At 35.4% G+C, this 17,712-nt stretch overlaps 1 protein-coding gene across 4 annotated transcripts in view; it reads right to left on the minus strand.

The window, feature by feature from the left end:
• Positions 1-1,569: 1,569 nt before the first annotated feature.
• LOC127953045 (transmembrane protein 131-like) overlaps positions 1,570-17,712 on the minus strand; it is a 38,371-nt gene continuing 22,228 nt past the window's right edge. Inside the window, exons 10-34 of one of the 4 annotated variants that reach the window (XM_052552201.1) lie at positions 16,089-16,147; positions 15,912-16,017; positions 15,734-15,836; positions 15,377-15,518; positions 14,221-14,391; positions 13,738-13,807; positions 12,738-12,858; positions 12,553-12,622; positions 12,274-12,383; positions 11,462-11,531; positions 11,285-11,388; positions 10,548-10,690; positions 9,550-9,736; positions 9,251-9,436; positions 9,031-9,165; positions 7,829-8,336; positions 7,610-7,740; positions 6,506-6,633; positions 4,725-4,901; positions 4,565-4,637; positions 4,396-4,472; positions 3,674-3,803; positions 3,524-3,603; positions 3,319-3,440; positions 1,570-2,028 (exon numbers count right to left, since the gene is read on the minus strand). In XM_052552201.1, the coding sequence (XP_052408161.1) occupies positions 1,738-2,028; positions 3,319-3,440; positions 3,524-3,603; positions 3,674-3,803; positions 4,396-4,472; positions 4,565-4,637; positions 4,725-4,901; positions 6,506-6,633; positions 7,610-7,740; positions 7,829-8,336; positions 9,031-9,165; positions 9,251-9,436; positions 9,550-9,736; positions 10,548-10,690; positions 11,285-11,388; positions 11,462-11,531; positions 12,274-12,383; positions 12,553-12,622; positions 12,738-12,858; positions 13,738-13,807; positions 14,221-14,391; positions 15,377-15,518; positions 15,734-15,836; positions 15,912-16,017; positions 16,089-16,147 (3,494 nt within the window). In that variant the 3' untranslated portion in view covers positions 1,570-1,737. Of the gene's footprint in view, positions 2,029-3,318; positions 3,441-3,523; positions 3,604-3,673; positions 3,804-4,377; positions 4,473-4,564; positions 4,638-4,724; positions 4,902-6,505; positions 6,634-7,609; positions 7,741-7,828; positions 8,337-9,030; positions 9,166-9,250; positions 9,437-9,549; positions 9,737-10,547; positions 10,691-11,284; positions 11,389-11,461; positions 11,532-12,273; positions 12,384-12,552; positions 12,623-12,737; positions 12,859-13,737; positions 13,808-14,220; positions 14,392-15,376; positions 15,519-15,733; positions 15,837-15,911; positions 16,018-16,088; positions 16,148-17,712 lie in introns of all 4 variants that reach the window. The other 3 variants (XM_052552049.1, XM_052552136.1, XM_052551970.1) reach the window with 3 other exon arrangements.

Here is a 17,712-nt window from a genome sequence, read left to right on the forward strand (position 1 = left end):
ATCAAGCACAGACTGTTAAGTTTGTTTATGCTGTATTCAAATTAAATACATTGAGTCTAGTATAAGTGATAGTTTTTTTTTTCAGAGAAACTATCCGTGCTTCTCTTTAACATGCGTTAATACAATTTATCTATTTATAGCCTATTATGTAGCATTAATACTACAATTTAAAATGATGTGGGTTACTAAACATGTTTTTTAATTTACTTCTATTCAGTGACATTTCTTTCCTCATGTGACTCAAACAGGAGCATGCAGATGGAAAAAGACATTCACAACGAATATGAGTATTAGAAATGTTTCAGAAGTATACGAAAAATGTTTTTGTGTTCAATTTAATCATATGTTACTCGACTTCGTCCAACACACACACACAAGAACTATGACGTCATGACAGAACTAGAACGTTCAGGCGCAGATGAATAATGAACAGCTGCAGCTCAGCGCGTCTCTGATTACGTCACTGGAATGTTTGGAATGTAAACAAACCAAAGAGCGCTAAAATAACACAAAGCAAAAGCGTAGTCCAGAAAACTCCACACTGATTAGACACATTAGTTTAAAACGAACAGCAGCTAAATATACTTCTCTAATAATATGACCTGTTTAAATATAAAGATTTCTCCAGCGCGTAAACTTATTTTCCTTCATAAAGATCATAATCATAAACGCTGATCACTAGCTAAACAGAAAAGGCAGAAAATTAAAGGGTATTTTGCTTATTTTCTTGGATCACACCAGGTAAAACAACATAGATGTTTATTATTTACACGTTAGCTAATTAATTTAATTAATATTTTAATTAATAGCCTAATAAAAAAAATTGGGTTTAGGATTTAAACAATTATTTGTCAAGCTAATCGCATGCAAATATCCACGCTGATCTTTTGAATTGAAACACTAGAGGGCAGAAAATCACTGAAAAAATGACTTCTGAATTTGATTCTGAAGAGACTTTTTTTTTTTAAGTGCTGTTAATAAAAATGTCATTACTCAAAAAGTACTAACTAACTAAATAAATACATAGCCTTATATCTATCTGCTGTATTATTCAAGTATGATGCATGTCTTTCAGTATGTTTTTAAAGAAACAGTATATTATGTTAAACGAGAGAAATAATAAATCTCGTTATTTTATTATAGCAATATAGCACTGATTTCAATATACTCAGCCAAGACTTAAGACAGGTTTTTGCTTTTAATTTTTAAGGCAACTTTTCATGCATCCTGAGGTCTAAGTGAAAATAAATCTTTTGATGGCATACACAATTTTGACCTTGCATATTGTCAGGTTATTTAGCGTATTTATTAGCTTCTTATATATATGACTCATTCTTCAACTCAAAGCACAATGATCTGAATTCTCCCTTACGGTTTCTTACTGTAACTCTCTTCAATTGTATCCGGTTTCCCAAATGAGAACAATTACATTTTGTCAGATTTAACTGGCTTCTAGGCACAAATCTGTTCCCCAAAATAAATATGATTAAGTAGGAATACATGCGCACACACACACACACACACACACACACACACAGGAATTTAGATCATTTAATGCACAACACAAAATCAAGTACAAAATTTTTATTTTTTATTTTCAATGGTCAAACTTGCAAAACGTCTAGAAAAATATACAACAAAATGCAGAACCTTACCACAACAACAAACAAAAGAAAGAAGAGCATTCACATTTCCCCGCATAACAGATAAAAGCAGATGGTCTTCTTCCTGGTTTGCTCACATCTCGCCGAAGAAACCTGAATCGCTGGAGAGCTGCGAGGTGGAGCTCCGGTTCGAGGACGAGGACTTCCATATGTCCAAATGCATGTGTGGTCCAAAGGGGTTGAAGCTGGAGTACTGTTTTCTCGGGCAAGCGCCGCCCGGTTCACCGCTGAAGGGTGCGACGGGCGAGATGTGTGCGGACCGCTCCGAGCCGAAGTGACTCGGCTGAGGCTCGCTTTGAGGAGTCCAGATCGAGCCGAACAGACTGGACATGGGTGACAGACTTCTGGTTCCTGAAAAGTATGGCTGGAAAAACAACACAAAGATTGCTTTAATATTCCAAACACCTACTTACAAACACCTCAAAGTTTTAACTCTTGTGTCACAAGTATGGTAATTTTTAAATAATTAATATAGTTATTGTGACCCTGGAGCACAAAACTGGTCTCTGGGGTATATTAGTAGTAATAGCCAACAATACATTGTATGCGTCAAAATGATTGATTTTTCATTAGGATATTAAGTAAAGATCATGTTCCATGAAGATATTTAGTCAATTTCCTACCGTAAATATACCCAAACTTAATTTTTGATTAGTAATATTCATTGCTAAGAACTCTTTCTGGACGACTTTAAAAGCTATTTTCTATATATTTACATTTTTCTTTTTGGACCGTCAGATTCCCAGATTATTTTTTCCAAATAGTTGCTAAAGTGGCACTTGCTATGTGAACACCATAAAAATTATGGACATGACTCAAAAAGGTTAAACTGTCCTAAAAATAATAGTCTCACTTGTATTGTTTGCGGTCAAAAATGACTGCGTTGGAAAGGAATGGGAAGCGGATTCATCTAGTGGAGATGATTGGTACTGCACCCAAAAAAAACCTAACTGAAAGCAAATTTTTTGAGATATCAACCTCAAATTTGCAACACAACTTAATAACAATATATTTATGGCTTTTGTTTTTTGGCATTTAAAAAAACATTAGGAAACATAAAATATATATATATATATATATATATATATATATATATATATATATATTGTGCATTTTCCATAAACTTAAGAGACTTCCATAGCTTTTTTAATTTCACTTTTTTCCACTTCAGCAATAATCTGCCAAGTGCGTTGATTAAAGCATTAAAAAATGTATGACAGTTTATACTCAAAAAGTGGTTAACAGGTAATAGATGGATTATAACTTTTCAATAAATATAATTTAATACCAAAAAATTCCCTAAAAATCCAAAATATTAAATAGAAAATATTATCAAACTGAAGAAATAAAATAAATTGGTAATACTTTACAATAAGGCAACAAATAACAACAAAAAGGAACATTATTTAATGCTCTGTGAATAAACATGAACTAACAATTAACTTCATTAACATCAACAAAGATGCATAAATACTGTAATGAATGTATTGTTTGTTCATGTTTGTTCAACCAAGATTAACTAATGGAACCTTATTGTAAATTGCACCGCCACACGAACATCACAAGAGGGTTAAACACCACATTTCAGAAAAACTTAAAGTTATGTGACTTTTAGAAAGAGCTGGACAAAAGCGAGCGCTGCTGTTGATCTCACCTTGCTGGTGTCCCAGGTGGAGCTGATGTTTTGGGTGGTGTTCTCACCCCAGACCGGCTGATGGCTGTGCGTCACAGTTTGGCTTTCATGGCATGAGAATGCATTTTGGTAATTGCTGTTACCTTCAAGAAACAAAGGAAGAAAACGGTCACTCATCTTTGTCCAGCTGCATGCTCCAGTGCTGGATGAGCATCACAACACTCACCTGTTGGCACGTAGCTGCTCTGATGATTGTAGGGAGAAGGACTCGCAGCATGCTGTCTGTTCATGTTGTTCCAGAGGAAGCTTCACAAAAAGAGTTTTAATGTGATGGCGTGTGGTCAAAAATAACATGCAGAATAATTAAGAGGCATACCTGTGGAATCCCGATGAGGGGCTCTGGGGGACGAACGGGAGGGATTCGCTCATGTTGTACCTGAATTCATTGGTCAGAGGAACCGAGGCGGGTGACCACGTCTCTTCAATCACACTACAGCCGACTGTGTCTGCAGGAAACCGCACGAATCAAAAACATTATTTAATTAGAGTGGGAACAAAAGACAAGGATCGACTGAAATGTAAAATCAGCTCTTTATTATACATTGCATTATCATCTGAGAGCTGAATAAATATGGTTTTGATGTATGGTTTGTTATGATGGGACAATATTTGGACGAGGTACGACTATTTGAAAATCTGGAATCTGAGGATGCAAAACAAATAATAAAACAATAATTGAAATATTGAAAAAATCTTTAAAGTTGGTCAAATTAAGTTCTTAGCAATGCATATTGCATGAAGTTTTGATATATTTACAGTAGGAAATTTACTAAATATCTTTACTTAATATCCTAATGATTTTTGGCATAAAATAAAAATCATTTTGACCCATACTATGTATTTTGGGTTATTGCTACAAATATACCCCAGAGACTCAAGACTTCAGGGTCACATATGCAATCATGTAATCCATAAAAAAGTAACTGTAATCTGGTTATGAACATTTTATAATGTAATCTATTTACAAGTACTTCAATTGTGCAATCTGATTACATCATCACTACCCAGCATGCCCCTCACCGATGCTTTTGTCCACACCTGCGTATACATCGAGAGCCGGCGCGGGACACACGTCTGGGCTCTGGCACGCTTCCCTGACACACAGATTGTTCATACTGTGGACAAACACGTTTATAGATCATTAAAGCACTTTCAGAAACCTTAAATCAAGTAAAAAACAACAAACATGAGAAATCGGCTCCTTTACCTTTGAGTTTTGTAGGAATAGTTCATGTAACACTCCCGGTCTTTCGGACACGGGTGGTACTGGTTGTTGTCTCCTAAAAAACAAACAAACAAATTTTGATTAAAAGTGTTATTGATAATAGTTTAGCACTCAGGTGTGAATGGAGCGTGTGATCTCTTACTCCTGCAGGGATGTCTGCTGGGGTCCTTCTCTCCCTCTGCACTGCTGGCACTGCTCCAGCTGCCCCAGGACCCACGGCTGGCTCTCACACTGCCTGATGAGCTGCTGGAATCAGAGCCGGACTCCCACTGCAGACGCCGCTCTGGACATTTACGCCTCGGTCTGCTCAAACACGAACCTGTGTTTATGTGAAAAGAGACCGTTTAACAAAACTCAGGTGGAGAAGTGTGTGCGTGCATGTGGAATAATTCAAATTTTAAATGTTTTGATAGTTTCTTGTGCTTATCAAGGCTGTGTTTATTTGATAAAAAAAAACAGTAAAAATTTTGTAATATTTTAATTTAAAGCAACTGTTTTCTGTGAATTTATGCTAAAATTTAATTTTTTCCTGTGATAAAAGACTGCATTTACCTGATTGAAAATACAGTAAAAATAGTGAAATATTATTTTAATTTAAAACAACTGTTGTCTGTGAATTTGTGCTAAAATGTAATTTATTCCTGTGATAAAAGACTGCATTTACTTGATCAAAAATACAGTAAAAAAAATAGTGAAAAATTATTTTAATTTAAAACAACTGTCGTCTGTGAATTTATGCTAAAATTTATTTCTGTGATAAAAGACTGCATTTATTTGATCGAAAAAACAGTAAAAATTGTGAAATATTATTTTAATTTAAAACAACTGTCGTCTGTTAATATATGCCAAAATTAATTTTATTTCTGTGATAAAAGACTCCATTTATTTGATCGAAAATACAGTAAAAATAGTGAAATATTATTTTAATTTAAAACAACTGTCGTCTGTTAATATATGCCAAAATTAATTTTATTTCTGTGATAAAAGACTCCATTTATTTGATCGAAAATACAGTAAAAATTGTGAAATATTATTTTAATTTAAAACAACTGTCATCTATTTAAATGTAAGCTAAAATGTAATTTATTCTTGTGATCAAAGGCTGTTTATTTGATTAAAAAATACAGTAACATTTTTGAAATATTATTTTAATTTAAAACAACTGTCGTTTTAATTTATTTCTGTGTTAAAAGACTGCATTTATTTGATCAAAAATACAGTAAAAATTTTGAAATATTATTTTCATTTAAAACAGCTGTTGTCTGTGTGAATGTATACTAAAATATTATTCCTATGATTAAATGCTGTATTTGTTTGATCAAAAATACAGTAAAAATTGTAAATTATTATTTTAGTTTAAAATAACTGTTTGTTATGTGAAAATATAGTAAAGTGTAATTTATTTCTGTGATGCTCCGCTGTATTTTCAGCATCATTACTCCAGTCTTCAGTGTCACATGATCTTCAGAAATCAGAATAATATACTGATTTTCTGCACGAAAATCTGTCGAATGTTTTTGTGGAAACCATGATACACTAGTTTGGGGTTGATAAAAAAAAAAGAAGGAAAACATTAAGTTTATTCATCAAGGTAGCAATTAAACTGATCAAAAGTGACAGTAAAGACATTTATAATGTTACAAAAGATGTCTATTTTAAATCAATACCGTTTATTGAACTTTCAGAGAAACACTATTAATCATAACACTGATAATAAGAACCATTAATAATAACTGAGCACACTGATTTCTGAAGATCATGTGACACTGAAGACTGGAGTAATGAGGCTGAAAATACTGCTACGCATCACAGAAATACATTACATTTCACAACATCATAGAACAGAAAACACAGCATCATGTGGTCATGTGTTCTTCGAGAGCTGTAGATGATCAGGATCAATGGATGACATCACTTCCTCACCGCTGTGTTTGACAGGGCTGTCTGGATTGGCTCCTGCTTTAGTTGGTTCAGTGTTGCGGGATCGAGCAGCATTATGCTGAGACTCTCTCTCGCTCTCCGTCACCACGAGGACGCAGTTTTCAGGAAGCCTGTTGGATTAACAGTATAAAAAATACATTACAATAGCAATAATATTAACCCTCTGGTGTTGTTACCAAAATAAAACGTATTTAATTTTTTACTTTATTAGAATGGTTTGACACATGATAAGGTTTTGTCACTTGTTTTGGGAAAAAAAAAAACATAATGAACATAATACGAAAAAGGTAATACGAAATGGTCCTTAAAAAAAAAAGTCACTTGTATTGTTTGCAGTAAAAAAGGACAACGCTGGACACGAATGTGAAGTGGATTCATCTAGAGGAAACGTTTAGTCATGCACCCAAACAAAATCTCACTGAAAACTCATTTTTTTTAAGATATCAACCTCAAATTTGGAAAATAACTTGTCATGATAAACAATGTTTTGAAAAAAAAAAATTACATTTAAAATTGTAAAATAACATTTTTGTGCATTTTGCATTATTATTAACTTCTAAATTAAACTTGGGCTTACTTTTTAAAAAAAACTTTAAAAAAAAAATAATAATAAATAAAAAAATAAAAAAATAAATAAAATAAAACCTGGGTCCATCTTACAGGACATATTTGATAAAAATAGTTTGTCTTGGGACCAAAAATATGTTTAACAGTAAAGTGCTAAAATATTGCCATTTTAGTGGCTCTTACAGATAACGTTAGGGTTTTTGTTTTTTTAATGAGATTTTAATCAATAATCATACATTTAAAATTCTTATTCATATGCATCAGTCTTGAAATCTAACTTTTTAATTGTGAATAGTATACCGTTGCCAATAAATGATTTAAAATGCTTACTGAGTTGTTAAAATAATCTATTTATAATATATACACAGGTTATGTTACATGTGTGAATTAAAGCGATGCTAGTGTGCAAACGTTCTTTAGCGTAAAGAAACAGTGAATCAGGAATCAAGACGGTTTGCTGTCGGTTCCCTCACACATCTATCAGATGAAGGTTTAAAGCAGAAGTGTGCAGCTTGTTACCCAGGATTGTGCTCGACGGCTCTCCTGCGGCTCCTGCCCGTGTTTCTCTTGGCTTTGGAGCTGGAGACCGACACTCCGAGTTCTGCATCTTTCTCCGGTCTCTTCTTCGGACTACTGCATCTTTCCGTCTTCTGAAGGACAGGGACAAACACTTCATCAGTGATCAGAGAAGCTTCTGCTATAACAAAAGGCCATCTTCTTATGCCTATCCTTTTTTACCTCTACATTATTCCTCGTTTCTACATGATTTCTTCTTTCACACTCCTGGTTTTCCGCTGCTTCACTCTCAGGATGAGGGACTCTGCTTGTTATGAGGCTTTCCGGAAGGATTTCCATAGGAAACATATCAGCTGGCACTGCCTCGTCCCCTCTGGACTCTCTAAAGTGCTGTTTCTTCTCGCTTTCGTCTAATACGTTGTTGTTATTGTTATTACAAACTTCTGGGTCTAACTGGAAGCTGCGCTCTCGATCGTCGTCGGTGGGAGGACAGCAGCGGTCCGAGGCAGCGGAAACACCAGAAGCAGACGCAGGGCTGTTCTTATACCGACCGTAAAGGAACGACACCTTCATTTGCTTCTTTGGAGGCTGGGAAGACGCTCCAGAAGTTTTCTTGGATGAAGACTGAGGTCGAAGCGTCCCGTTGGCCACAGCTGGAGATCCCCTGCCTTTGCCTTTATCAGACGGGTGGCTCGTGTCCGAGTAGTTCTTACAGCTGCCTTTTCCTCTACTGTAAAATAATAATAATTAAAACTGAGATACCATCATTTGAACATCACATATTGCTGCTTCTTAAATTTGCAGGTAAAAAAACATTTATAAATAAAAAATGTGAACCAAAATGGGTGTGTGAAAAACTAACAAGCAATACCTTAATAACAATAATAATTTGATTCATATACATAATATTTCTGAATATAGCATCTTTAGTTCACAATACTAGTCGTAAAAAATAATAAGAAAATAAAATAGATTGCAAAACACAAACGAACAAAAAAATCGTAATAATGTTTATATAATAAACTTTTTTTTATAACTGAATGTTTTATCTTTAAAATAAATAATTATTTACTATTTTTTTAAATTGCTATTATTAATTATGTTTAAACTTAAAACTACCTATCAAAAGTATTTTAACAAATAATTTTTATTTTTTTTTAAAAGTGTCTTCTGCTCATCAAGCATGCGTTTATTTGATCAGAAATAAGCAGAAAAAGCAGTAATATTGTGAAATATTTTTACTATTTAAAATGACTGCTTTCTATGTGAATATTTATTAAACTGTAATTTATTTCTGTGATGCTCCGCTGTATTTTCAGCATCATTCCTCCAGTCTCCAGTGTCACATGATCTTCAGAAATCAGAATAATATACTGATTTGCTGCTGATAATATATTGTGTTATTATTATTAGAGCCGTCTCACCTGACGCCGTTCGAGACGCTGATATTTTCTCGAGGTACTGAGTTGTGATTGCTACGTGGACTCGGTGTGGAGAAGTCGCTCAGAATGTGCTGAGCTTGATGGAAAGCCATCAGACAAACAGCAGCTAGAGAGGAACTGCGGAGAGAAGAGCTGTGATATGAAAACACAGAAGCACAGCGGGGTGTTTGGTGATGGTTTGAGTATGATATGAGCTCCTGACCAGGTGAAGACCAGTGTGATGATCCAGAAGGGCTGCTCCCAGCCGGGTCCTGGGACCACCTGAGCACACAGAGGAAGCATGTGGTGAGGAAGAGTCACGTTCAGGGTGAAGAGGAAGAGGGAGCCTCGTTCTGTCACCAGAGTCAAGTCTCTGATCACCCACGAAGAGGTGAAGTCTGGAGTGAATCTGGAGAGATGCAGAGAGAATCAAAATAAAAGTGTCTTTGATGGCATATGATCTGCACTTCATTAAAACAGACACATGCACGTGGCTCTTTGACATTAGCACTCGAGACTCACGCGATGGTGATTTCTGAGGACGAGTTGTAGTCCACTTGGAAAGACCTGCAGTCTTGCACCTCAAAGCCATAACCTTGACATTTATATCCATTAATGCTCATGGACACTACAGTCAACGGCAGCTCGCCTGCATTCTCCACCTTAAAGCTCTTCTGGATGGAAAACAAGGGCTTTCTTGACTGTAAACCTGTGAAAAGACAAGAAACTGAATGGAAGATGCTGCTAATGCACTTTGCATAGGGTCCTCTTTCACTATTTATCTGTGTTTTTATATATATATATATTAATGTGTAATATGTTTTTTTTTTCCAAATGTATTTATTATGTATTATAGTTACTTTCAATGTACTCTCATTATAATCTTTGTACAGGAGAGTCTTGGTGTTGTCCCCAAACAAAAGGAAATATATCTGTATCGGTATCGGCCAAATGAGTAAAAAAATTAGGGATGCACGATATTGGATTTTGGCCGATATTCGATATGCCGATATTTTCAAAATAATTTTGGCCGATGCCGATACCGATATATATACAAATTTTTCGTCTGATATATTTAAACTTTAATTTTACTCAAGAGAAATCCATGTATCTCTTCTGTACTGATTCTACCATAAATGTATTATTTTACAAATGTAGACAGACATTCACATCTGAAAAACAGGTCAATTATTTCACTTGGAGAATATTGGTTTGGCTCCTCGGCAGAAATATTCATATCGGCCGATACCGATGATGGTCATTTTAAGCTTTTATCGGCCGATACCGATGTTGTGCCGATATTATCGTGCATCCCTAAAAAAAATATCGGATATCGGCAAAAATCCAATATTAAATAAAAAACCCTTTAACTGATGTTAACTGAACAGCCAATCAGTGTTTGGCCAGAGCATGCTGAATCAGCCAAACTGATGCAGATGTGAGGAAAACACCAGGAAACGCCCCACATTAGACCACCATCAATTTAATAGAGATGAGCTGACAGAAGAAGTGGAGCTCACCATCTCTGCACTCCATGAGGCTCGACTGGGGCACATTGAAGCGCAGTGAAGCTGCAGGACCGGGGAGCTTCCCTCCGACTCGCAGGAGCTCCTTTGCCCCGTAGCCTTTAACCAGAACCATGTCAAACACAGTCAGGTTGTTCCTGTCACAAAACAGAGAGAGCCACAGTTACTATGTGCTAACAACTCCTAGAAAAAAAAGGGTCTGCTTGCATTTGTGCCCACTCACAATAACGACAAGATGTTGTGCTTTTGTAAAATCAAGAAAACAAACGTGTGATTTTTATTGGTTTTTAAAGAAGTCTCTTCTGCTCACCAAGGCTGCATTTATTTGATCAGAAATACAGCAAAACCAGTAATATTGTGAAATATTTTTATTATTTAAAATAACTGGTTTCTATTAGAATTTATTTTAAAGTGTAATTTATTTTTGTGATGTGCAGCTGTATTTTCAGCATCATTCCTCCAGTCTTCAGTGTCACAACATACTGTTCAAAAACGTTTGACTGGTCATGTATATTTAAGGATATGTAATTAGTCTACTGAACGACTACTAATGTACTAGATAAAAATTAAAGTTTGCAGATTAAATTGTAAATAATTTTTCAAAACGGGTCCTAGGAAATACATTTACAGGTTTTTATGACAGTTCTGTCCATAGCAACTTAATCCATTCAACACATTTCTAATGAAAGAGCTCAGTGCTAAAGAGATAAATGATTTGTGCAGAGCAGAACCTGATGAGGATCACTGAGGAGACGTGTTTGTGTTCTGTGGGTCGGTACAACACCGAAACCGTCCTGGACTCCTCCGGCCGAAGGAGGAATCTCAACACACTGCTCTGTTTGCAGAACACAAGAGTTATTAGATACACAACACACACTTCATAGTGTTTAATAAGATCATGAGCTTACCTTGTGATCAGCAGCCAACAGAAGAAACTCTGCTGTAGTGATGTTCACAGAAAGTGGACTAATATTAAACCTGGAACAGATACATAGATGTCCTGGAGTTATTTTTCAGGAACACTGTTAACTAAAATAAAAAATAAATAAAAACATTTATTTTTTGTTAACTGAAATAAAGCTGAAATAAAAAATAACGTGAAAAAAACAACAACAGACAAACAAAAAGAAGAATAAAATAAAAAGACAAAACCAGAAATAAAATCAAATATAAATATCTGCAAAAAAATTAGAAATTTATTGTGAACTAAATAAAACAAAAAAACTAGTTGACGTACTAAAATGACTGAAAACATAATAATAATAATAATAATAATAATTAAAGCAAAATGACAAAAGTAAATAAAATAAAATAAAAAATTACAAAAGCTGAAATAAAATAAAATATAAATATCTGCTGAAAAAATTTGAAAGATCTTGGGAACTAAAAAAAAATAATAATAATAATTGAAGTACTAAAATGATTGAAACCAAAATAAAAATAAAATTAATTAAATAAAAAAAACATGACAAAAGCAGATGAAAACACTTAAATTAAAGCTAATTAAAAATACGAATAAATACTATTATAATAAAAAAAAACACTAAAATAACACATCTCATGACTGTTTAACCCTATGTGAAAATATATGTCCTATTTACATCAACAATTTGGCATTTAAACGTTTGTAATTACTGCACCAGATATTCAATTTTTCATAAAGGCATTGTATTTAATGGTCAGAATTTAGGCCACATGAGTGTGTGTTTACAGTAAACACCATTTGGTCAGCACGTGGAGGGCTTCGAGGGGAACCGGGTATGAGGACAGCGTTCGGACCTCCACAGAAACCACCGAACCGGTCGGGTTCTTCAGAGTGAACTTCTTCACCTGGAATTAAATACAACAATTAGCTGTATAATGCCTGCGTAACGGAGTTCACACGATGAGGAAAATGCTGTGTCATGCACTAAACCAAGCCATATTTGATTCCCACTAAAGATATTCTCTAAAGAGTTTTAACGTGTGAGTTTAAAAGATCTTTACGAGTGTTTCATACCTTACTCTCATTGACAGGTGTGGCCCCGAAGTCCAGGGGTGAAGAGTGGTTTACAGGAAGTCTGGGCCACCTGACACACACACACACACACAGCGAGAGAGAAACAGATGCATACAGACTCAATAAAACAGTATGTATATCTGCAGTGCATGCATATATGTTTAAACATCTTTCCACATGTTCACCTGCATGAAAACTCTTTGCTGCAATGCCAACGGCTACAGAGCGCAGACGCCAGACTGCTGTCTACTCTCCAGAGAGATGAGGAGGATTCTGGGAGAAGAGATTGCTGCCACTCAGCATGTCCTGCACAGAACAAACCAAAAACAATTCAGTTTTTACTTGCACCGAGTGCATACTCATAAAAGATGCAAAAACTACTATATCACAATCTATTCAATCCACTTTTACACACTAGAGGGCTTTAAGATGATCTAAAAGTTATTTAAAATAGGACCAGATGTGCAATACAATAAGCTGAAACATCTAATAATTACAATATTTATTTTATAATTAATAAACTTCCTCACAGGGTAATTATGGAATACTAAAATCATAAAAAACATAAAATAATAATATAAAAATCTATAAACATATTTCAGCTAGTTGCCAAATCAACATTTCTAATTTTTATGCAATGCAATTATATGTATTAAACTTTTTAGAAATTTAAATGAATAAAACTTTGTAAAAAAAATTATATAAAAAATATATATATATACACACACACATATATATATATATATATACATATATATATACACATACATACATACATAATATATATATATATATATACACACATCTCAATGCTACTACAATAACACTTCTTCCCGATTTTAAAATTAGGATTTCTATATCTTTAAAAATCACATAAAATAATAAAAACATGAAACGCCTTTTTTGTACTATTTATACCAAGCTCTAAAAATAATTTATTGGGTAGAAGTTGTGAATAAAAAAAATATTAGTAAAAATCCTTCTCCAGTAAATCATGGAGAAATTCATGAATATTCATGAAGAATATAAAGCTTTTAAAACTTTCTGAATCATTTTGATTCATCATTTTAGCAGTTTTTTCAGTTGCAGGAACTAGATTAAAATAAATTTTCGAAACAAAACCAGGGCTACAGGAGCCTTCGAATATTGTTTAGACAATGGAGGACAAAAAGGTGTGTGTCTCACCTGCTCTGGACAAACGGACAGGACAGAGACGTCCACACTGCTCGGCAGACGCAAACACAACCTCTCCCTGCTGAGGATCAGTTCAGACAAAAACATGCAACGTCCGGGGCTTAATAATGTCTCCTGAAGTCAGATAATGCAGCACAAAACACACAAACTGCTTTTTCCCGAATATCAGCGCATGAGCTCGATCGCAAACAAAGCCGAAGCAGAACATTTGTGCGTCTCACATTTATTCCAGAATGAATCTTTGTTTGAATGAATCATTTGAGTGAGTGATTCAATGATCCATTCATAAAGACTTGCTTCGTTTCTGAATTAATTGTGCGTTCTGAACAAACTGGTCACTCACTTGATTCCTTTCTAAATGAATCATTTTAATTAATGATTCAGTGAACTGCTCATAAACAGGGACTCACTGCCACCTACTGGCAGTTTTAATGTCATATTTATTTATGAAGCATGTTCAGAAGTATTTTTTACCTTTGAAGCGGTAGAGTATGTTTGGAGGTGAAGCTCCACTGGAGTCCCCACACTGGTTCTCAGAGTCACTGTGCCCCTGAGGATTGTGGGTAAAGATGTGCTGAGCAGCTGAAGAGACAGAAGCTTCCAGCTCCCAGGCCTCACTTCAAGGGACTTTGTCAAATTTACAATCTATGAAATGAGAAAATGTATTTTATCTCAGGAAAGCTGTAAAAACGGCAGGGTCCTAACTAATGTCATATTTTGTGTGCTATTCATTTATATTGATTTTTAATGTGTGTTTTTTTTTTTAAAGAAGTCTCTTCTGCTCACCGAACCTGCATTTATTTGATCCGAAATACAGCAAAAGCAGAAATATTGTGATATATTTTTATTATTTAAAATAACTGGTTTCTATTAGAATAAATATTTAAATGTAATTTATTTCTGTGATGCTCCGCTGTATTTTCAGCATCATTCCTCCAGTCTTCAGTGTCACATGATCTTCAGAAATCATGAAAATATGCTGCTCGAGAAACATTTTGATTATTGGTAATATTAATAATATTTAAAACAGTTTAGTAGGTTTTTTGATGAATAGAAAGACCCAAAGTTCAGAATTTATCTGAAATAAAAAGCTTTTGTAGCATTATACACTCTACCATTTAAAAGCTTGGAGTCAGTATCTTTCTTTTTGGGGAAATAAATTATAAAAATCAATACTTTTATTTAGCAAGGATGCTTTAAATTGATCAAAAGTGATGATAAAGACATTTATAACTTTACAAAAGATGTCTATTTCAGACAAATGCTGTTCTTCTGAACTTTCTGTTCATCAAAGAAACCTTAAAATTTATACTCCGCTGTTTTCAACACAATAATAATCAGAAATACTAGACTAATGATGCTGAAAATTCAGCTGCGCATCACAGAAATAAATGACACTTTAACAGAGATTCACACAGAATGAAGCTAGTTGAAATAATACAAATATTTCACAATATTACTGCTGTATTTTTAATCAAATAAATGCAAGCTTTAAAAAAAAACATAAAAAATCGTACTTTACAGGAATTTTGTAACTGGTCATGTATCATTATCAATATCATTTCGTATTAATAGTGTATTATTATAGAACTATGTTAACTAGTTAAAAACTACATTAGCATGTGATTACCTTAACGAGTCTGTGCTGGGACAGAGAGATGTTAGTGATTCTGAAGCTGATGAAGAAAGGGTTAAAGATCCAGAGCTCGAGCTCAGACTCCTTCTGCTTCTGACGCACCTGAACTAAAGATCTCAGCTCGGAGCCGAAGCGTCTGAAACACACACACACACAGCGTTTACGGTCACTTCACACGTCTGATGAAGGCAGGACACTTCTGTTCACATGTGCATAAGAGACTTTAACATTTAAAACATTGGGTGCGTTTACAGAGAATCAATTAACCAGTCAACACTGTGTCTTCACAGTCTAACAGTGATTTAAATATTACATTTAAATGCAGATAAAGTCAAAGCATAAGGCTCTTACCTGTGTGTGCTTTCCAGCAGTGGATAGAAATGCACCGTTCTGTTTGCTACAATCTCTAAGCCGAACTGACTCGGACAGCTTTTACTGGTAGCCGACAAAGAGCCTAAAAACAAAAAAGGGAACCCAGTCAAGCAAATGCAGCTGACGTCCGAATGAAGGAGTATTTTAGGTTACTGACGTCTACAGAAGAGCCAAGCCACTCGAGTGAAGTTCTTAGAGGAAGGTTTGAGCAGCGCTTCGCTCAGTTCAACACTGCTGTGTGTTCTGGACAAGAGCTGGATCTCCTTAAAAACACACGGGACGAGTCAAACCAGGCGTTTCGGAACTAAACTCATCAGAAGATGTGTGCACATACCTTCACAAAGAGCGTTTTATCCCCCGAGTTCAACACCAACACTGATATCCTGGGATCTGCTGCATTACAAATGAACAAATGATTAGAAAATACATCATTTGAATATTGCTTCCGAATGAAAAAAAAAACAAATGGTGGCCACAAGGTGGCGCTGTGACACCAGGAGAACAGCGGATCATTTTAATAAAATAAAAGCATTACTTTATTATAATAAGGAAGTGAAATAGTCTTTGCTCAGATCTAATTACCACTTCAAAGCGTGCATGGATTTACAGTTGGTACGTAGAGTTTATTCCAAAAAACGGCACAAAATAAAATGCAACAAAATGAAACAACCATAAGTATATGCATTATTTTTGGATGCTTAATAACATTTGTTTATAATGAATCTGTCGCACTTACATACTATAGTTAAGTAAAGCATGCTGTGTTTTTGCTTACTCTTAACAAAAGAAAAAGAATGAAAATGCTGTCTTGCTGTGGTGCTCTGGTTGTTTATATTACAACATTTTTACACGACTAGAACACATCTTTATGATCTCGCCAAGAGCCCACGAAACAAAAACATGTGCGTCAGAAATCACTGAAAAACACCATGGACACGCAACAAACTGACCAGTGTGTGTGTGAGAGTGTGTGTGTTTGTGTGTGTGTGAGTGTGTGTGTGTGAGAGATTGTGTGCGTGAGTGTGCATGTTTGAGTGTGTGTGTGTGTGTGTGTGTGTGTGAGATTGTGTGTGTGTGAGTGTGTGAGAGAGAGAGAGAGATTGTGTGTGTGTGTGTGAGTGTGCATGTTTGAGTGTGTGTGTGTGTGTGTGTGAGATTGTGTGTGTGTGAGTGTGTGAGAGAGAGAGAGAGAGAGAGAGAGAGAGAGAGATTGTGTGTGTGTGTGTGTGAGTGTGCATGTTTGAGTGTGTGTGTGTATGCGAGAGACTGTGTGTGTGTGTGTGTGTGTGTGTGTGCATGTTTGAGTGTGTGTGTGTGTGTGTGTGTGAGATTGTGTGTGTGTGAGTGTGTGAGAGAGAGAGAGAGAGAGAGAGAGAGAGAGAGATTGTGTGTGTGTGTGTGTGTGAGTGTGCATGTTTGAGTGTGTGTGTGTATGCGAGAGACTGTGTGTGTGTGCGTGCATGTGTGTGTGTGAGAGAGATTGTGTGTGTGTGTGCGTGTGCGAGTGTGTATGCGAGAGACTGTCTGTATGTGTGTGTGTGTGTGTGAGTGTGTGAGAGAGAGAGAGATTGTGTGTGTGTGTGTGTGTGAGTGTGTGAGAGAGAGAGTGTGTGTGTGTGTGTCTGTCTGAGTGCGTGTGTGTGAGTGTGTGAGAGAGAGTGTGTGTGTGTGTGTGTGTGTGTGTGTGTGTGTCTGTCTGAGTGTGTGTGTGTGTGTGTGTGTGAGAGAGAGAGTGTGTGTGTGTGTGTGTCTGTCTGAGTGCGTGTATGTGAGTGTGTGAGAGAGAGAGTGTGTGTGTGTGTGTGTGTGTGTGTGTGTGAGAGAGTGAGTGAATCATAAAAAAATAAACAAATGCTGACGGGGTCAAAGATAAACGAGAAAACGAAACCAAGGCCAAAAATAAATAAAGGCTGCAAAGCGCTTACTTCACACAATTTTTTTTAAAACTATCTCAGAAG

The sequence above is a fragment of the Carassius gibelio genome, chromosome A1 (genome assembly GCF_023724105.1).
Source record: "Carassius gibelio isolate Cgi1373 ecotype wild population from Czech Republic chromosome A1, carGib1.2-hapl.c, whole genome shotgun sequence".
Taxonomy (NCBI): Eukaryota; Metazoa; Chordata; class Actinopteri; order Cypriniformes; family Cyprinidae; genus Carassius; species Carassius gibelio.